General features: G+C 40.4%; 2 protein-coding genes across 7 annotated transcripts in view; one reads left to right on the top strand and one right to left on the bottom strand.

Moving 5' to 3' along the window:
• Dnai1 (dynein axonemal intermediate chain 1) overlaps positions 1–14,056 on the bottom strand; it is a 61,291-nt gene extending 47,235 nt beyond the window's left edge. The window contains exon 1 of the mRNA XM_076841329.1: positions 14,030–14,056. Within this exon, the coding sequence (XP_076697444.1) occupies positions 14,030–14,056 (27 nt within the window). The remainder of the gene's footprint in view (positions 1–14,029) is intronic.
• Positions 14,057–14,444: 388 nt separating this feature from the next.
• Fam219a (family with sequence similarity 219 member A) overlaps positions 14,445–21,638 on the top strand; it is a 58,773-nt gene continuing 51,579 nt past the window's right edge. For 4 of the 6 annotated variants that reach the window (XM_076845878.2, XM_076845879.2, XM_076845881.2 and 1 more), the window contains exon 1: positions 14,445–14,886. In XM_076845878.2, the coding sequence (XP_076701993.1) occupies positions 14,827–14,886 (60 nt within the window). In that variant the 5' untranslated portion in view covers positions 14,445–14,826. The remainder of the gene's footprint in view (positions 14,887–21,638) is intronic. The other 2 variants (XM_076845880.2, XM_076845884.2) reach the window with 1 other exon arrangement.

A 21,638-nucleotide genomic window follows, 5' to 3' on the forward strand; every position in this document is an offset into this window, starting at 1 on the left:
AAATTGATGCAAACTTTTTGTAGGATAATTTGGCAATATGTAACAAAATTTGAAATGCATATATCCCTCAATTCAGCAACTCTATTTTCTTGAAATTTTCCTATAGAAATTTTATATTTATATCTTATGTATCTTGCTTGCTACAAGATTGGATACTTTGAAAACAAAATTTATGTGCAACATCATTTGTAATATGTTTAAGATGGAAAAAATTAAATATTAATCAATATGGGACAAATTAGATAAATAAAACAAAATCATAGCAACTTAAGAGGATATTAATGTTTTAAAAAGAATAATTATTGTACAATAGGGTGACTACAATTAATAACAATGTATTATAATCTTGAAAATTGCCAGAAAAATAAGTTTAAGTGTTCTCACAACAACAAAAAAGAGAAACTATGAGGTAATGAATGTTAATCAGCTCAATTAGCAATTCCACAATGTGTGCATATTTAAAAATATGTTGTATATAATAAATATATAACTTTGTCAATTAAAAATAATTTAAAGACAGTATATTATTTTAAAAAAAATAAAAGAATGAGGTAAAACCTTCATCTATCATTATGGAAAACTCTCCAAAGCACATTTTAAATAAAAAAGCAAGTTACAGGGTTGATGGGGTAGTTCAGTGGTAGAGTGCTTGCCTAGCATGAGTGAGGCCCTGGGTCTAATCCCCAGCACTGTGAAAGAAAAAAAGGAAAAAAAAAAAAGCAGCAAGTTACAGGAATAGAGACCCATCTGCCATCTACTTACTTTAAGAACACATGTGTATGTATATTTGCATATACATATAAAATTTCTGGAAAAGAATATAGAACCTGTCGAGGATGGTCTTGTACAGGCAGTATGAGTAGGGAATTGTGGGGGAACAGGACTAAGATTGTTCACCTTATACTCATTGTCTTGGTTTTAATATTTTTAATGTGACCATGCATTATTTCGATAATTTAACTTAACTGAGAATTTAAAAATTAACTAAGGGCGATAAAAGATGTTCTTCTTTCCTACTAATAAAACATTAGCACAGTGTTCAGGAAGCAGGAAAAGGGAATACAAGCCCAGCCCCATGCCATCCTGGAATTTCAGGAGGACGGAAGCCAACTCCTTTGAACCCTTCCCAGATAAGGCTGCAGGAGGCAAGGCAGTGTAAGGATTTGAAAGACAGGGCTCAAGAGTAAGACACAGCTGGATTCCTGGCTGTGCCACAAACTACATATGAGGCCTTGAGCAATGTATTCTCTAATCCTCATCTTTCTTACCCATAAATGGAGAAAAATATTAGTGCCTTTTTCATAGAATTTCTGTGAGAATAAAGTAGAAACAATGCATACAGAGCACAGTACACAGTAAGCCCTCAAGTACTAGTGGCAATGTAGATTTTATGGTTACCATCATTTTATTATTATATCATAGTCTGCCATTCAAGGCAATTGAGTCCCTTTCTGAGAAAATACAAGGAAAACTGAAAAGTGTTGTCCAGGTTGTTCTTGGTAGACAATAGTAAATTTAGGATACATATTGTAAATCTTAGAACAACCATAGACATATGTGCATAGACACACATATACAAAATTTGAAAAGCACAGCTAAAAAGCCAATACAGAAAATAAAACCCAGTGCCTCACACAATTTTTTTTAGTTGTAGGACACAATATATTTATTTATTTATTTATTTTTATTTGGTGCTGAGGATCAAACCCAGTGCCTCACATATGCAAGGCAGGCACTCTGCCACTGAGCCATAGCCCCAGCCTCTCATTACTCAATTCTTAAGTGTAATGGTCCATAAATGTTAATTAGGTTAATTGGTTGATAGTATTGTTCAGATTTTCTGTATCTCTCAATTACTGAGAGAGGTGTGTTAAAATCTCTATCATTATGGATGTTTCTATTTCTCTTGGCAGTTTTTAACCTATATATCTTGTGAGGATACTGAAGATTAAATTCAGGGGCACTCAACCACTTGAGTTTTTTTGTGGGAAAGTTTTAAATGATGAATTCAATTTCTTTAATATGTATGAGGTATTTTCCATTTCTTCTATTGGTTAAGGTAAATTGTTTTTCAAAAACATCTATTCTACATAAGAGGAGGAATTTAATGACTTAAGATTGTTGATAGTATCCCTCTATTATCCTTTTTAATGCCTATAGGATCTGTAGTGATATGTCATTGTTCATTCCTGATACGGGCTCTTACATTTTCTTTTTTATGTAACCTAGCCTTGCTAAGTTTTATCAATTTCATTATTCTTTTCCAAGAAATAGCCTCTGGCTTTGTTAATTTTCTCCATTATTTTTCTCAAAAACAATAAAATAAATTGAATGAATTAATGAAATAAGTGGAATCAATGAATAAATCTTGCTTCTACACTTTAGGTTTAATTTTCTTATCTTTTCTATGCTAAGGTGGAAACTTAAAACATTGATCTTAAACTTTTCTTCTTTTCTAAGATAGCATCTCTATTAAGCACCACTTTAGCAGCATTCCCACAATTTTTTAATAGATTTTCATTACCATTCAATTAAAATATTCTCGAATTTCTCTTGTGATTTGATTCATAAGTAATTTAGAATTATGTTCTTCAATTTCTAAATACTTAGAGATTTTTAAGAGATTGTTTAATTCAATTTTGTTCAAGCTATTTCTAGTATGTTGAAATTCGTTTTTTTTTTTTTTAAGGGTGGATGTTGAATGTGGATTGAATTAAATCTGTAAGAGCTGAATCTTTTGAAATACATTGATACTTATTTTATAACCCAAGATATGGTTGATTTTTGTGAATGTTCTGTAGTTCTTGGGTATAATTTTCATTATTCAATTCATTTAAAAAATGTTTAGTTGTAGATGGACACAATATCTTTATTATTTATTTTTAAAGTGGTGCTGAGGATCAAACCCAGTGCTTCACACATACGAGGCAGGCACTCTACCACTGAGCTACAGCCCCAGCCTCTCATTATTCAATTCTTAAGTGTAATGGTCCATAAATGTTAATTAGGTCAATTGGTTGATAGTATTGTTCAGATTTTCTGTATCTCTCAATTACTGAGAGAGGTGTGTTAAAATATCTAACATTATGGATATTTCTATTTCTCCTGGCAGTTTTTAACCTATATATCTTTTGGGCAGGGGTGTACTAAGGATTGAACTCAGGTGCACTAGACCACTGAGCCACATTCCCAGCCCTATTTTATATTTTATTTAGAGACAGGGTCTCACTGAGTTGCTTAGCTCCTCACTTTTAATGAGGCTGGCTTTGAACTCTTGATCCTCCTGCCTCAGTCTCCCGAGCCACTGGGATTATAGGTGCCCAATTTAACCTATATATCTTGACATTCTATTCATAAGTGTATATACTTTGTGATTTTTCTTTTTCTCTTGAGTTGACCTTTTATCATTATAAAATGTTCCTGTTTATTTCTGGGAATACTACTTGGTCTGATAATGATAATCACTTAACACTTGCCCTTTGCATAGTGTATTTTTTCTATTAGTTCATATTTCTTTCTATGTCTTTACATTTAAACTATATCTTTTGTAGACAACATGTGGTTGGATTTTACTATTTTATTCTTAAGCTGATAAAGGGATCATATGGCCCAAGCACAGTCTCTTGGGTGAAAGTATAGGTATGGTCATAGTTACCTTGTTGCTCTTTCCCCCGCCCCCACCATCTGATTCTGTTCATCTTCTGCATAATTTTGTATTAACTGAAAATTTTTAGTATATCATTTTATTTTCTGTATTGGCTTTTTAGCTGTGTTTTTTTTGTTTTTGTTTTTGTTTTTGTGTATGTGTGTTTGTGCACATATGTGTATGGTTGTTCTAAGATTTATAATATGTATCCTAAATTTACTACTGTTTACCAAGTAGTAAAGTGGTATTATACCACTTTACCCTTCGCAATATAATAAATTTACATCATAATTCTATTTACCATCACTATTTCATCCTTTGCCCTATTGTTGTTACATATTTATTTCTACATACATCTAGCAATGATATTGTTTTTGCATTGAACAGTCATATATCTTTTTAAGAAAATAGAAGACAAAAGCTAGTCTTTTTCTTTACCCAAAATTTATGGTGATGACAAATTCTCCTTGCTTTGGTATATCTGAAAAGGTATTTATTTCATTATTCTGTTGTCCCATAGCATTCTGGGTTGACAGCAACTTCTTTTGGTGCTTTAAATATATAATTTCATTGTCTTCTGGCGTCCATTGTTTATAAGTCAGCCATAATTTGTATCATTGGTTCCTGTATGGAATGTGTCATTTTTCTCTGGCTACTTCCAAACTTTTAGTTTTATCTTGTTTTGTAGTAGTTTGTAAGAAACCTAGACATGGTTTTATTCATAATTATCCTGCTTGTTGCTCACGGAGCTTCTGAAAATCCTATACATTTTCCTCAAAATTTGAAATTTTTTTGTTCACTGTTTCTTCAAATATTTTTTCCTCCTTCTCTTCTCTTTTTCCTTCTGGTATTCCAACTACATACATCTTCTGAGTACATATATAATATTTTCCCACAGGTCACTAACTTTCCTTTTTAAAAGTTCTTGTTTCTTGCTAATCACAGTGGTACACATCTGTAATCCCAGAGACTCAGGAGACTGAGAAAAGAAGATCTCAAGTTGGAGGCCAGCCTGGGTAATTTAGGGAGATACTGTCTTGAAATAAAAAATAAAAAGGACTGGGGATGTGGCTCAGTGGTACAGTGTTCCTGTATTCAATATCCAGTATCATAAACAAAACAAAACAAACTGTTTCTCTCTGGTCTTCAAATTCAATAATTCCATGGACCCATTTTCATATTCAGCTGTTAGGCCTATCCAATAAATTCTTCATTTCTAATAATGTATTCTTCTATCATTTCTTTTTTTAAAAAAATACTTCTTAAAAAGCATTTTTTAGTTGTAGTTGGATACAATACCTTTATTTTAGTGTGGTGCTGAGGATCGAATCCAGCGCCTTGCATGTGTTAGGTGAGTGCTCTACCACTGAGCCATAACCCCAGCCTCTCATTTCTATATTTTTATCTATCCCATTAAGACAATATTTTCTTTGAATCTATAAATGTTTTATTTATTTATTTATTTATTTATTGGAGGGGGAGTAATAGGGATTGAACCCAAAGGCACTTTACCACTGAGCTACATCCCCAGCCTTTTTTTTTTTTTTAAAGACAGAGTGTCACTAAATTGCTTAGGACTTTGCAAAGTTGCTAAGGCTGGCCTCAAACTCGTGTTCCTCTTGCCTCAGCTTCCCAAGTAGCTAGGATTACAGGGATATGTCATCAATCCCAGCAATAGATATATTTTGATAATTGCTTTAAAGTTTTTGCCTGTTCCTCTCATATCTGGGTTATCCCAATGATATTATCATGCTCTCCTCTGGCTCTGTATCCCTGAGCCATGATCAAGAAATTGTCCCTAGGCAGAGAGCAAGGATAAATGTGTGACTAGTGTTTTCTTCACCTCAGGAATAACTGTCCTATGTCTGTCATCCAATGCCTAAAACCAGTTGTCTCTTATATTGTGTCCACATGTGTAGTTGTTTACAGTGGGAGAGCAAATCCATTATTAATTGCTTCATCATGGCCAGAATATAAATCCCGTATATCGATATCTGTAATAGTTACATATAAAATATGCTACATTTTAAAATTCATTGTAGAAACATGCTATTTAAAAAAAAAAAAAAAACCTACTGGAAAAGCTTTTGTGAAGGACAGAACTTTTTATAATGTAAATATCAATCCTGAATGAAGGCATTGGACCAGAAGAAATCTGAGGTTCCTCCTTGCACAATTCATGAGAAAGAGATTTATCCGAAACAACACAGAAGTTAATTTAGAATACAGCAGATTATATTTTGTACTGGAAGTCAAGGAAAGAGGGTACCTCTTTCTAAGGAAAAATGCCCTGCTCACAGCTTTTGACTGCTTGAGAGCCTTAGAATCTTATTCTTTGTTGCCACACCCTAGCATGAACAGATGAGCTCAGGTCAGTCAGATCCCCTTCCTAAATGTCTGAACCAGGATTACAGACAGAACTGGCAATATGACAGAGATACTGATAGAAATGCTTGTGAGGTACGAGAGTCTATGATGAGCTGAAAACCACTAAGTTATAAGGGAACAGAGACCATGGGAAAGAGGGCTGGTTGGGAAATGAGAATAAGAAATGGAACAGTTGCTAAAAGAAGTAAAGCAGCTATGAGATAGATGTCATTGGTCCCTACATCTGTCCCCCAAGTTCTATACTATCTACATATTCACAACACCCATATACAAACCCCCAAATAAACATCTCCCCACTTCTCCAACAATCCTTTATTTGAGGTAATTTGTGTTAGCCCCTGTTCTTTACAATTTAAAGAGCGTATCTGAAATATAGCTGATCCCTGACTTTTGATGTTTCAACTTACATATTTTCCAACTTTATAGTAGTGTGGATGTGATATGCATTCAGTCAAAAATCATACTTTGAATTTTAATCTTTTCCTGGACTATCAACATATAGTATTGAAATATTGGGTATGCAGTATTGAAATGCTCTTGAAATACTGGGTAGCAGCAGCCAGCCACAGCTCCCAGTCAGTCTTGCTTTCCCAAGGGTAAACAACTGTTACTCTACAGTGTACTGGTACTAAGCTATGATGCTTGGTAGATTAGGTGCATTAAATGAATTTTTTACTTATAATATTTTCAATTTATGATGGATTTATCTGGATATAGGCCTATCATAAGTTGAATATCTGAGCTTTAGAATTTGTCAGGTCCAGAAAGAATGTGAAGAGTGAAAAAGACTTAGGCATTCTGGATAGAGGGAACAAAATCATTAACAAAGGCACAGAAGCATAGAACAGGTGTCTAACCCAAGATCAATGGATTATTTTATTCATCTATCCTCCAATTTATTCCCAAACAAAATTTGAGGCTGAATACCTGACACATTGAAATAAGTAAACAAGAAAATGGATGTGAGGTAGAAATAATAAAAGTAGGAAATAATCTTAACAACAGGGTGGGTTCCCTACATAATAAATAAACAGGATTAATCTGCTTTTACTAGGATGAAAAAGGCAAGAACTGCTTCTTCTGAAGGCCCAGAAAGAAAAATTAGTGTTCAGAGTATTGCAGTACATACCTTTCCATCATTCATTTAGTCACTCATCAGCTAATTCACTAGCCATTAATCATTCATCCAGTATTTATTAAGCAGGTCTTAGAATGACAGTTAAAGAAGAAGCAAGGCTGAGCTGGTCCCCTCTCCCCAGATTCTCAAATCTAGGAGGTAAGATCAATGGAGGACATAAACTCATCATATAAACTAGAATCCAGTGACTCCAAAGTGTTGTGACACTCAAAGCAGTGAAAATAAAGTTTGATCAACAGCTGTGTCCTTTGTTTGCTTCTTCCATACAAGTCTGTTAGTACTCAGTAACTGGGAAGATTGAACATGCCATACAAATTCCTAACTGGCAGAAAACAATTTCATGTGGCTTGCTCACAGCTGGAGCCAGAGAAGCAACATTACTCTTTAGCATCAGCCTGCAGGATGCAAAGCATAAGAGCCTTTTGCCATTATTATTCGAGTACCTGGCATGTACCAAGTACTAACAATGTGCTAGGCTCCACTGTGCATGGGGGAGTAGACCAAGTTCTGGTCTCAAATGCTCACAGCTGTTTTGTAATCTGATAATTGTGCATGACAAACCTCAGACCATAACTCTGAAAATAGCATGACTGTAATCATAACAAAATGGAACAGCCATTGGCAAAATTTGTTTTCTAGTTATCACTTCCAGAAGGAATTCCATAATACTACTAGGGGAAGAGAAAACTCTCTCAACTTCCTGCAACTAAACCTCAAAATTATCATCATGTGCATCCATTCTTTTTCTTCTTCTGTTTCAAAGTGTTCCTCCTATCCACAATTTATTCATTCCCACCTCCTCAGAGAATTGGTTCTAGTCAGTTTTTAATCTTTCTCCTTTATCTTCAACTTCTTTCTCTACCCAGACCCTTCTCCCACAGCATTTAATAAATTTAAGTCTTTCATCTTTAAAAAAAAAATATATATATATATATATGGTCTGCACTGCCATCTTAGTTCAATTCAGTCTAGCTTTACCACTGAAGTTGTTTCTTCCAAAGTTCCTGATGACTCCTAATTATTACATCTAGTGGCCATGTCCTAGTGCTTATCATCATTGACACCTTAGTAGCATGTGAAACAACTGACCACTCACTCTCCCTTTGGCTTCTGGGAAAGCCAAATTCTTCCTGTTGTCTTCTTATTTTCCCTCTTGCATCTTCTTATTCTCCATTTTGGACTCTTTTTCCATTGTCCAAACCTTAAATGTTTTTATTCTTCTCAGAAGTAGTCTTCCCTGATTTTCCACAAATCAGTGTTAGGATACCCCATCCATGTTTCCACAGCAGTGCCCTATGCTACTTCCTCCACCACCTTTCATCATTGTTCAACAACCAATCATTCGCTGAGAATTTCTTATGTGATAGCTGCTATGTTAGGAGCTGAGAATACAAATGTAAGCAAAAACATTCACAAGACTTGCTCTCATGGAGCTCATAAGGTATTGAAAGAGATATACAATAATCAAATAATTACACAAATAACTAAATAATTACAAACCATAATGCATGATATGAAAAAAAAGAACATAAAGCAGTGAGATTATGTAACAGAGGAACCTCAACTCTACCTTCAATAACAAGGCAGATGACATGGGAACCAGTTGTGGTGATTGATGTCAGGACTAAAATTTATGAGTGAGTACATTTGTGAGGGAGGGTATAAAGAGTGTTCTAGAAAAAGGAAACAGCACGTAGAAATGAAGTACAGTAATAATGGGGGAAGGATAGTACAAATTAAAGTTCAGAGATAAGCACAAGAGCCTTCTGCCATTATTATTCAAGTACCTGGCATGTACCAAGTACTAAAAATATGCACAGAATAGATCATGCAGGCTTCAGCCCATGAAGGTCCCTGCAAGGTTTTTGAAATATCTGGATCCTATCCTAAGAGATATTAGAAGTCATGGAAGGATTCTGAATGGGGGATAGCATAATCCGACTGGCAATTTGAAAAGATCATTCTTTTTTAAATATTTATTTTTTTTAGTTGTAGTTGGACACAAAGGTATTGTACCTTTATTTTTTATTTATTTTTATGAGGATCGAACCTAGGGCCTCATAAGTGTTAGGCAAGCGCTCTAACGCTGAGCCATAACCCCAGTCCCAAGATCATTCTTTTTAAAAAATATTTTTTATAGATGGACACAATCTCTTTATTTTATTTATTTATTTATTTATTTTTATGTGGTGCACTCTACTGCTGAGCTACAACCCCAGCCCTGAAAAGATCATTCTTGATGCAGTGTAGAGGACAAATTGGAAAAGTCATGAGTGGCTGAGGAAAAGACCATTTCCAAGGTTTTTATAGTTTTTAAGTGAGAGAGGATTATAGGTTGAGTCAGGGAAGTAGCAGTGATTTAATTTGAGAGATATTTAAGAGGTAAAGGGGAGAAAGATCCTACTTAGGACTTGGGAAAGATATGTGTTAGGTTGACAAAGAGGTGAAGAATCGTAGAGATCTTACTTTGGACAAAGAAACACATCAACTTCCCCTAGATTCTGTTCATTTCCTATCCTTCCTTCTATGGATTCTAGGCCCCATTACCAGACTCAAAATTTCTGAATTATCCAAGATACTCTTTTAGCCTTGTACCCAATCCTGCCCCTTACCCCATCCTAGTAACCCTTCATCTAGATGGATATTTCTAAAAGTTGTGTCCTAAAAGAGCCTCTAGGGAGTCCACAAAATGATCTAAAATGCAAGTTTTTCTTTTTTTTTATAGGCAAATAATACAAAATTCCAGACTTTGATTTTTTTTATGGTAACCAACTGAGTTATAAAGGGGTACTAAAATTTGTTAGTCATAAACTAAAATTAGCTTTTAACTGGAGTTCACAGAAGACTCTAATTTGGTTTTCTACTAAGAAGTCAGGCTGCCAGGCAATGTTTGGCAATGCTGCAAAGCTCCTCTTGCACATGTACACATGCAGCCAGTTGGCATTCTCGCAATTTTCAGGAAGGACACTTTGTTATTGGGGCATTACCAGTGATGTTTTGAGCTGGTCATGGTTTATGGTGCCTGACATTCATGCATTTTAATTCCAAATTATGATTCATGGAGCTCCATCATGACCAATTTAATATGCCATGGATTATTTTATTAACTCTGTGGAGTAGAGGGATATACCTCTCTGACCTTATCTTCTGCCATGTTCCCCCTCCCTTCCCTGATGATCCAGAGCATGTGTAGTAGGCTTCCACCTCAGGAACTTTACACTTCCTATGCCATCTGTCTGGAATGTACTCCACCCACATCCCGATATCACATACCTAACTCTTTCGTTTCCTTCAGGTCTATGCTCAAATATCATATCATATTTAATAATTTAAACCCTATTTAAATTATTCTCATTCCCTGAATTTCCTATTATACTTCCCTGGTTTATTTTTCTCCTTGGCACTTAACACCATTTGATATACTATTGTATTATTTATTTACCAAAAAATTTACTTCCAATTAAAAGATAAGCTTCATGATAGCAAGGATTTTTTTTCCAGTCCTGGGAATTAAACCTAGGTCCTCATGCATGCTAAGCAAGTGCTCTACCATTGAGTTATATCCCCAGCTCTTTGCTATTTTTTATTTTGAGGTACAGTCTTGCTAAATTGTGCAAGCTGGCCTCAAACTTGTGATCCTCCTGTCTCAGTCTCCTGAGAGCTGGGATTATGGGTATGCACCACCATTCCCCACAGCCAGAGAATTTTATTTGTTTTGTTTCTTACCATGTCACCCATACCTAAAACAGTATCTGGCACAGAGTAGGTACTATAAATTATTAAAGGAAATGAATATTTACATCATGAATATTTTTTTAACCTCTTAGTCTCCAATGCCCAGCTCTTAAGCCAGGGATACATGAAATTTAAAAAGGAAATACAAATATAAACCCTGAAAAATATGCTTATACAGTGTGTTTCCTTGTTATCACTTCCTACTAGTTTCTCCCTTATTATTATCCCCCATCCCAGGTTCACTCACTCCTATCCTTCAAAAATACCCCAGATGAAAATTTCCAAAAAACAGATCATGCATTCAGAATTCAAGTTAAATTAATTTCCCCAGAATTTAATATATTCCATGCATTGTGCTAGGTACAGGGGAATCAACAATGAACAAGAAGATTCATGTGATATTTGCCATGACAGATAGGTGCCATGACACCCTAACCTGTCTCCAGAAAAAAGAATTAATCTCTTGGAGGAGAATTTGAGGGCCAAGCGAGACCTGAAGGATGAACAGGAGATGAAGGGAAGATTTGGGACAAGATGGGGTGACAGAAAAGATTATACCAGGCAGGCAGTAGAAATAGCAGTTTTAAATGCCTAGAAGGAAAAGAGAGTATAGATATTACTTTGAAGGCAGTAAGGGCAGTTCAGTATCTGGGTTGTGGAATTTTTACAGAGTAATGGTAAAGTCTGAAGTAGGATGAGTAGTCATGGCCAGACCATAAAGGGCCTTATAGGCCATACAAGTTAGTTCATCTGTTGGGACTTTATCCTGAAAGTAACAGGGAGCCACTAAAAGATCTGATCAGTAGAGTGACATTAACAAATAGAGTTTAAATCCACTCTGTCCCCCAACAAACCAGTCCTGACTTTCCCATTTCACTGCAGACATCCAAGTCCAACTTGCCTCCTCCCTGAAACCTTTCTGCTGCTCCGCCTTCCCTTTCAGTCCCAGGGAGCTCATCCTTCCATATTTTGTCTGTCATGTTCTGTCACCTCCATTGCACTGAGTTCCAAGAAGACAGGGACAATATCTCAAACATCTCCACTTTGTTCCACAATCAGCACTGACCCAAATTGGGCTTTATTGGATCATGATGGTGATAAATACAATGAACCATAATCCAGCCTTTTCTTACACTCTATACTCATCAATACTTATATTGTACTAAATAACCCTTCCTTACATGGTATGTGCAGGGCCCATTGACCCAGGTTTCTCTTTTTTAAAAAAAAAAAATTATTTATGTATTTTCTTTTTTAGGTGGACACATTATTTTGTGTTGTTTTTTTTTTTTTAATGTGGTGCTGAGCATCAAACCTAGTGCCTTATGCATGCTAGGCGAGCACTCTACCACTGAGCCACAACTCCAGCCCCGTCAGGTTTCTCTTTTTATCTGCTATCACTTCTCTCTGCTCTCAATGTAACTAGTCTCTAATGTCTCCACTAATGGGCTGGAGAAACCTGTCCCCAAGCTTGTTCAAACTGCAAGTTGCAAGGAAAAGAGAGTATAGATATTACTTTGAAGGCAGTAAGGGCAAAAAGCCAATCAATGGTTACCTGGATAAAGAGGTTAAAGAGAACTAACTGGGATGAAGTACAAGGAACTTCTAGGAATAGAGGAAATATTCTCCATCTTGACTGGTAATTCATACATTATAACTTTGTCAAAACTTGAAACATGTCAAACTAACATGGTTCATTTTATTGTATGTAACCAGAACTCAATAATGTCAAGTTAAAAACAAACTACCTATAAATGAGGGATCATATGGCCCAAGTACAGAACATGAGCTTCAAAGCACAGCTCAACCTCAACATAAAACTAGGGCACAGCCCAACAGGAATAGTTACCTTCCATGGCTACAGAGATCTAAGAAAGATAGGTCATCTGCCACAGAAGGCCATGTAAAAGCAGAAGAGTTGGGCTGGGATTGTGGCTCAGTGGCAGAGCACTTGCCTTGCTTATATGAGGCACTGGGTTCAATCCTCAGCACCACATAAAAATAAATAAATAAAGGTATTGTATCCATCTAAAACTAAAAAATATATATTTTAAAAAACAGCAGAGGAGTCAACATCATATACAAGCAGCCATATCAAAATATATAAAATCATAAATAGCATGGACACACACAGATTTACTCTTCAAACCTCAATATACCTGGGCTTCAGAGTAGTAAATTTAGAATAAATTAATAGAAGTTCTGCTTTACAGAGCTGGAACTGCATGTTAGCCTCAGAGTGGTAAATCCTAAAGGATTTAGAAAAGTAATTTCTTAAGGACTGAGTGAATCCGTCCTTTATACCTCAGAGGGTTCTTGGAGAAGCCAGAACTACTTATCTTCTGTGGTAATTCTGGGAAAAAAAGAAAGAATCCTCTGCTCAGGCTAAGGGGAGAGGTGACTCAATTTTCCTATGAGAAGAGATGACATCTGGCCAAGTGGGAACAAGGACATAATGTCTACATGGGTTGAGTGAGTTACTGGAGCAGACCAGACTCATAGGGAAGAAAGACGTGTGCAAAGGGTGGTGTGGGAGCAGGGATGGGAAAAGGGCCTCCTCTTTCTCTCTGTTTGACCTCTCCCTCCTCACAAGTCTTTTAGCACAGAAAATCTAAGCCAAACTCCTGTGTATAATATTCTGAGTCTCTTGTTCCATGTCTCTTTCATCCCCTCTGTGGGCTCCCTCATAGCAAGGTCTGTGTCCCCACCTATCCCAGTGCTGGGAACTCAGCAGAGTTGGCCAAATATTCTTTTGGGACAAAAGTGTGGGGCGATGAGGAAGGGATTGGTGGAAGTGGAGGTAAGAGTGCCAAGTAGGACAGACTGGTCAAGATGAGTATGTGCAATGAGTGGGGTGAGATCAGAATGGTGAGGGATACAGGTAAGAAAAAGGTTAAAAAACAGCTTTTGAGGGGGGTGGTTAGGAAAGGAGAACAGGATTAGTGAGAGAGAACAGGACAAAGTCAGAGGTCTTTGAGAGTACAGGCCAGGAGTCACCAGCGAGAAAAGGTTAAGGGTCAACAGATGAAAGAAGATTAAGGATCGGTGGAAGACGTAGCATCAGGTCACTGACGGCAAAGGTCAGAGGCCATCAGGAGAGAGCAGGTCATGATATGCATTACCGATTTACGAGGCTGTTTCGGGGGCATCTCCGCAGAAGTAAGAAGCACCTCAACCCTTGGAAAGTCTACTAAACGCTTTCTCGCCTAAGAAAAGAAAATTTGCCCGTCTCCTTGACCACACACAGGAAATCCTAACTTTCTTCCACTTCAATTCCTAGTTACAGGGTTTCTTTGGGGACAGCTGTCGTCGTGGGTACCCGCGTCCTTGTGGGATAAAATAGGCTCCTCCCTGACGCGGTTACCCAGCAACCGACCGGCAGCTAAGGCGCAGGCGCCTCTGGCGCCCCCTTCCGGTACGGAGAGAAGGCGGGGCCGGGCAAGCGGGGATCCTCCGGCTCCACTAAGCTCCGCCCTCTCAGGAATAATACTTAGGGAGGCCCGGTGCATTCGGAACTCCCGCATGTGGGAGGGCTAGGGCGCCCAGACACCACCTCCTCATGAATAATGTAGGATCCGGGCGGTGTCCCGGACCCGGAAGTGGAGTTGCCGAGTCACCGCAGTGGCTGAGCTGCTGACAGGAGGCGGCGGCGGCGGAGGAGGAGAGGCCAGACTTGCGGCTCTGTGGGGCCACAGCCGCGGTAGCGCTAGGCAAGCCCACGGAGCCACGCCGGCCTCAGCCCGCCCACGAACCTCTCGCTCACTGTCCACCCTTCTATCCACCTGGCCGCCTGCCCGCCCGACTCATCCGGGGCGGCCTAGTCTGCACCACCCGCCGGGCTCCTGGGGCCGCCGCCCCGCGCGGTCCCGTCGGCATCCCTGGCCGCGCCCGGCCCCTGGCCAGCTCGCCCGCCGGCACCATGATGGAGGAGATCGACCGGTTCCAGGTGCCCACCGCGCACTCGGAGATGCAACCGCTGGTGAGGGGGCGGGCAGCGAGCAGGCCAGGGCCGGGAGGAGGCGCCACCTGAGGGGGTGGGAGGGAATCAGTCCGTGGGGATTGTTCTGAGGGGAGTCATTAAATAGGGCAAAGGGCCCTGAAAACGCATTGCCGCTGGAGGGAGACTTACAGGACAAGAAAACGGGAGAACACGCAGGGTGTGAGAGCGAAGGGACCTGTACGGGTGGAGGGCAACCTCGGCGGAGGCGGAATGCCGTCGGATGGAACCGAGCAGGGCACAATGGTGCACACCGCTATTGGAGGCCCAAAGAGGAAGATAGCAAGGGAACTGTCATGAAGCACCGCGGGCGCTAGGCCCAGGGGGCTGAGATTGAAGGTGGATAGGCCCTTAGCCCTAGAGGCCTGTGATGCTCAGAGAGGGGGAGGGAGCTGTCAAGCTAAGAGAGACTGGGACTAGGCTTTTAGAAGAGGAGGGGCCTGCCCGCCAGTCCGCTGGATGAGGTTAGGAACGCTGGGCCACGGTCTGGGACTGGTGGGGGCAGGGAGTCGGTGCAGGACTTGGGAAATCAGTTCTTTTCCTGAGAAGAGGGCAGGCAGGCCGGGCTGGGGGATCGGAACCAGGAAGGAGAGTGTGCGGCGGCGAGATCGAGATCAAGGGTACTGAAGATAGCGCTCTGGTACCGATGGGAGAGAAGGTGGGGCCGCGCTGAAGCGGTTTGTGCCCATTGGTTTGCAAGAGCCCCAGTCATCCTAGGCCTACGTGCTTGGAGTCTTTGCTGGGAGCGGATTCTGCCGTCGGTTCGCGGTCCCGGAGTCAGGGAGGAATGATGTCATCGCTGCCGGCGCCGAAGGGATTGAAGGGGCGGGTGACGCGGGTTTATGAAGGCCAGGCCTAAAGGAGACCATGCCTGATGGCCATTGCCCTGGAATCTAGCAGACTGACCTCTCTGTCCCGCTACCGAATAGCAAGCGCAGAGGCCTAGTCAGCCGGTCTAGAGAGAGGGGAAGGGAGAGAGCTCTTAGGCCTTGTTGGTTTTCTCCCCGTTGGAGCCCAAGCCATCATGAGATAGAAGGAGGCAGGGCAAGCCAGAAACCTGAAGATGTGGGTGCCCTATTCTTTGCTCTCTGCTGGAGCTGAGCTGAGCTCTCCAAGTCCTGAAGCTCTGGGCCTCCCTAAGACTCCTCCTCTGGTGGCTAGGAACAGGTTCTGCCCTTGAGCAGGCAGCCCTCTGGCTGATTAATGTATTTTATGGCTTCCTAGGCAAGTAAACTGCCCATTATCAATAGACAAGGTGGGCCTTGGCAGGGACCCATGACCACCTTTGTGCCATGCCTTTTTGGGGGATGGTAGAGAGAATTATTAGTGGCCACCAAATGACTGGATGGGAATGAAAATAAGTGACTTTTTCCCCCTTTTGTGATGGCTTAGACAGTTCTAGATGCCAAAACAGAGAAGATTTATAGAAGTGTACAATTTTAAACTAAGGAAAGTAAAGAGATGGTGCAGGACATTTTCATAGCCTGATGCCACTAGTGAATTATGTTGGAGCCAGAAAAGGAGGGAGTTTGTATCATGAACTTGAAGAACTTTGAATTGGTTTAGGAAATTTTTCCTTGATAGGTTCTCCATCCAACCATTCTTGCTTGTCAGACTAGATTACCCTTCCACCTCTAAGCTTTTAACCAAAAAACAAAAGGGAGGGAGAATGAAAGCCGGAGGTTCAAGTAAATCAGGAGAAGGAAGCAATGAGTTGGTTCTTGTCTTCCATTTGGGGTTCCTGAGAAGGAAGATAGTAACTGTACAAGGAAGGAGAAGAAGGAATAAGGCCACCAGAATTTCTCAGTTGTAATTTGTGCCTCTGTTATTGAATGAGATTTGTTGCTGTTTGATTGTTTGTTTGTTTGTTTTTAGGTACTAGGGATCAAACCCAGGGGTGCTTTACCACAGTTACATCCCCAGTCTTTTTTTTTTTTTTTTTTTAAGACAGGATCTCACTGTGTTGCTGAGGCTGTCCTCAAACTTGTGATCCTCTTGCCTTAGCCTCCTGAGTCTCTGGGATCATAGGTGTGTACCACTCTGCCTAGTGCCTGAAGTTCTTTTTTTTTTTTTTTTAAAGAAAGAGGGAGAGAGAGAGAGAATTTTTTAACATCTATTTTTTTTAGTACTTGGCGGACACAACATCTCTGTTTGTACGTGGTGCTGAGGATCGAACCCGGGCCGCACGCATGCCAGGCGAGCGCGCTACCACTTGTGCCACATCCCCAGCCCCCTGAAGTTCTTTTTAAAAAAAAAAAAGAGAGAGAGAGAGAGAGAATTTTTTTTTTAATATTTATTTTTTAGTTTTTTCAGTGGACATCTTTGTATGTGGTACAGAGGATCGAACCCGGGCGGCACGCATGCCAGGCAAGCGCGCTATCACTTGAGCCACATCCCCAGCCTCCCCCTGAAGTTCTTAATAGTAAGCTACTTCTGCTGTGTGATCCTGGAGTAAAAGTATTTGTGGCAAGGAGGTACTTATTAGAATAACTGTAGCTATTGGCAGACCCTTTTCTTGAAGACTAAAGTAGCCCTTGTCTGCAAAAGAATATTTTATTGAGGTTGAGTGAGTCTTATAGAAATAGCAATATAGCCCTCCCCCATTTGGAGGTCATAAACATTGCCCAGCTTCTTGACCTCTGTCCCCAGATTATTTCTGTATTTTGTTGAGACCAGCAGAGTCTTGTATGCATTTCCCCATACAAAACTCTGCTGGTCTCAACAAAATACAGGAGCCTTCACTTGGAGCATTAGCAATCAAGAAGATATCACAGAGGTAAAATGCAGAAGAGAGAGCAAAAATGGTTCTTTAGGGGTACTCAGATAGACCATAAAACTAGGGTTCCAGGCTTGGATTTAGCTGTGATCTCTTTTATTTATTACCATTATTTATGGAGACCTCTAGGAAGTCTCCTTTTCCATTTGTGAAAATGAAGACAAATTATGCATTTGAAGTTTAAACAGTAGCTTCCCACTCTCTCTTCCAAAGTATATCATAGAACCTGGTTTCATTGATTTAGCAAGTGATTTACTAAATAATTATTGAGCATCTGCCCTGTTTCAAACACTACACTAGATATCAGGGAATGGTCAGCAACACAGACACAGATATGGCCCTTTCCTCCTGGAGCTCACAGTTCGGTGAAGGTTTATTTCTCTTATTCACTTTCTGAGCCGGGCACAGTGGTGGCCCACACCTGTAATTCCAGTGGCTCAAGATGCTTAGACAGGACGATCATGAATTCAAAGCCAGCCTTAGCAAAGGTGAGACATTAAACAACTCAGTGAGACCCTGTTTCTAAATAAAATACAAAATAGGGCTGGGAATGTGGTTCAGTGGTTGAATGTTACTGAGTTCAATCCCCAGAACCAAAAAAACAAACAAACAACAACAAAACCCACTACTTTCTGAATGAGCCCCTCTTGAGGGAAAAGAGGGTGCTGCCTCTTTAATCTCAAAGGAAACAGGGCAATCTGGTGTCAACATCATTGCCTCTTTCAGGACCTTGAGAACCCAAAAGGCCAGTTATTTGGGCTCTTATCATCAAAACCTCCTCTACCCCAGAGTAGTGGGAAGAATCTAGAAGCCATTCCTTACTTGGAAAGGTGAGCTGTAGGAGAAGGCATCATTTTTCCCTCTTTTCTTCTTTTACTTGAAAGAGAAACTCAGCTTGAGAAGGAGGCCTGGGGGAGTGGCAGGAACTGAGCAAGAAGGAGCAACCAGGAGATCTGGGTGTTTCCAAGGTGCTAATTTAAGCATTAGCTCTCAGCTAGTGGGAGGAAGAGGAAAAGATCCCTGCCCTGTTGTTGCACAGCTGCTCAGAGCCTCCTGCCTGGGGCTGGATCTTGCCTAAAAGGAGTGGCTTCCCTCCTTTCCCCATCACACCAATTATTTAATTGGTCAGGCTGCATTTCAGCAGCGGAACCAGGCCTTGGCTTATTCTTGAGCTCCCCAGGGTCTCTTCCTATCTCCTTATAAAAGAAATGAGAGCTCCTCTTGAAGACCTTATTCCCTGGGATCCACTCCTGCTGTGTCTGTCTCCCAGGCAATCCTGAGTATGTCTGAGTATAGATTCTCTTCAAGAAACTTTGGAATGACTTAGTATGTAAGCTCTGAGCCATATACTGCCACTGAACTAGGGAAACTCCTAACTGTCTTCTCTTGAGCAATTAGGATGAGTTTGGGTCATTGTTTGTAGGAGTGGTAGGCATAGGCTCTCTGGTCCTGTTTGTCTGCTGAGTCTGATGATATAGCCGCAAAGTCTGTCATCAGCTGTAGTTGGGAGGAAGAGATTTGTTGCAAGAAAAACAAATGGAGCCTTTAAGTACTTAATTGTGTCAGGCAACACCCTGCTGATGCTTTTAGAGGCCAAAGATACTTAAAGAATGGCATATGGCAACAGATTGGATCTCTGCACTCTTGCGAGAAATGCTTGTCTGGCCTTACTGAAACTAGATTATCCTTTAACTCATTTGTTTAGTTCATGATTATTTGCTGTGTCTCTACTTAGTTCCAGATAATTTAAAGATACAGAAACAAGTCAGATCTCTCCAGTGGAGGCCAGAAGGATGAATGGGCTCAAATGGTGATAGGAAAGTTTTTATACAAGTCAGAAAAGGGTGGAGATGGAATGGAAGGTGTTCCCAAGAAAGGTGACAACTCCCTTAGAAAGTGAAGAATGCTGAGGTTCTGCCTTGTTACTACAGGAGCTTGGCAAGGAGTTTCAGGCTGTATTCCTTCTGACACTGAGGGATGGGGATGGTCAGGATGATTGTGCAGTAAGTGGCCCATAGAAACTTCTGAAAGTGCCAGGGAGCACATTATAAAGACAGCAGTAGCCACTATGGAAAATTGACCTACAGGTATTCTATGGTCTGGGCACCTTTATGTTATTCCTTATAGTCAGTTGACTTTTCAATTTAAGAGTGGATTCTCCTAGTGGGTCCATATGGCTCATGGCCCAGCAGTATTTGTCAGGTTGCTGGAAAGAAGAGACCCTTCCCTATCTTTCTCTATTGCAAAATGAGGCTTGCCTAGGCCCTCAGCCCCTTACCATTTGTCTTTCATCCAACAAACGCTAAGTGAGAACCTACTTTCTGCTAGGTATTATCCAGGGCACAATGACACAGAAACTTACTCCAGGGGTATCCAAGGTCTAGAACACATTGAGGCACTATAGGGTAGAAAGCACTAAAAAAGAAGTAAAAATCCAGTCCAATAGGACCAAAGTCAAATGAGATGGGTCCTCCTTAGGTGGTTAGAAAAGGCTTCACAGAGGAGACCTTGCTGAACTGGCTCTTGGAAAAGGACTAGAAGCTTAGCAGAACAACAAGATGAGGCAAGGGAAGGAATTCCAGGCAAGGGGCATGGAGGAAGAAACAAAAAGGATACATTTGGAATGTACAGTAAGTTTGTAATTAAGGGAATAGCATGATCAAATTTGAGTTCATCACTCCAGTGGTGAATGAGGGGTTGGAGAAAATGAGACTGGAAGTTGGAAAGTTAATACAGAGGTGTATACAATAATCCAGGCAAGATATAATAAATTCTACCCTAAAGCAAAATCAGAGAGATAGGGGATAGATATGCAGATGTTAATAAGGCAGAATAACAGAATATGGTACCTGTTTGGAGGTGGAATGTGAGTTAAAGATGACTCCCAGGTTTCTGGTGTGAACATTGGGTGGAAGAAGGAACCTTAGGAGATTTGGAGGCCTGTGGACCTCTTAGCTTCAGAGATTGCTTGTAACAGAGAAGGCTGCTATTTTCCTTTGCTCTGTTGCTGAAGCAATGGAGTTACGAGTTCGGGTTATGAGTTGTAGAAAACTAAAGATGAGCCAGAAGTGGTGGCGCATGCCTGTAATCTCAGCTACCCAGGAGGCTAAGACAGGAGATCACAAGTTCAAGGACAGCCTCAGCAATTTATCAAGATGATACCTCAAACATTTAAAAGGGGCTGAGGAGCTCAGTGGTAGAGCACTTGCCTAGCCAGTGCAAGGCCCTGGGTTCAATTCCCAGTACTGGGAGAAAAAAGAAAAGACATGGCCAGACTAAACATGAAAGTAGCACTGACCCACAGCCTCAAAAGGGCTGCTGGGAAATGTGTTCACCTACCAATGAATACTTTTCCTCTGTTTTGTTGAATACAGGAGAATTGGTGATAGCAAGGCCATGAATGGGTTTTTGTTTTGTTTTTCTCTCAGCAGCACTTAGATGAAGGAAAAAATAAAATCCTTTGTATTTTTAGTGTTTTATGTTGCAGTTTCTGGCTGGGCTCTTACTATCTTTCTAGTCAAACTTATGGTTTTACTTGTAGGCCCTCTCATTCATTTCTTTGAGAGAGAGAGAGAGAGAGTGAGTGAGTGTGTGTGTGTTATGGCGTTATCTGTGAGAATAGAAAAGTACTTATATCTCCCTTTTCCAAGACAACCCTGAAATCAGGGCTTAGGGTAAAAAACTGGTGCTACTTCCTTCCAGACAAAGTATGCCAAAGGAGCAATCTTCTAGGGTGAGATCACTCAAAGGTACCTTAGCCTCTACTAGACAGGTGCTTCCATGGTAGCTGGGATTCAGGCTGAGTCATTCCCAGGCCCCAGCTGCCTGCTGTCCTTGCCTGTAGCCTAGGGTGAACAGAAGTGGAAAACAGACTTCTTTACTTAGATCTGATTCACTTCAGAGTCCCTCTTCCCTCCTTGAAAGATGGAGACTTACGCGTGGAAAGGGAACATGGAAA

The sequence above is a fragment of the Callospermophilus lateralis genome, chromosome 2 (assembly GCF_048772815.1).
Source record: "Callospermophilus lateralis isolate mCalLat2 chromosome 2, mCalLat2.hap1, whole genome shotgun sequence".
In the NCBI taxonomy this organism is placed as follows: domain Eukaryota; kingdom Metazoa; phylum Chordata; class Mammalia; order Rodentia; family Sciuridae; genus Callospermophilus; species Callospermophilus lateralis.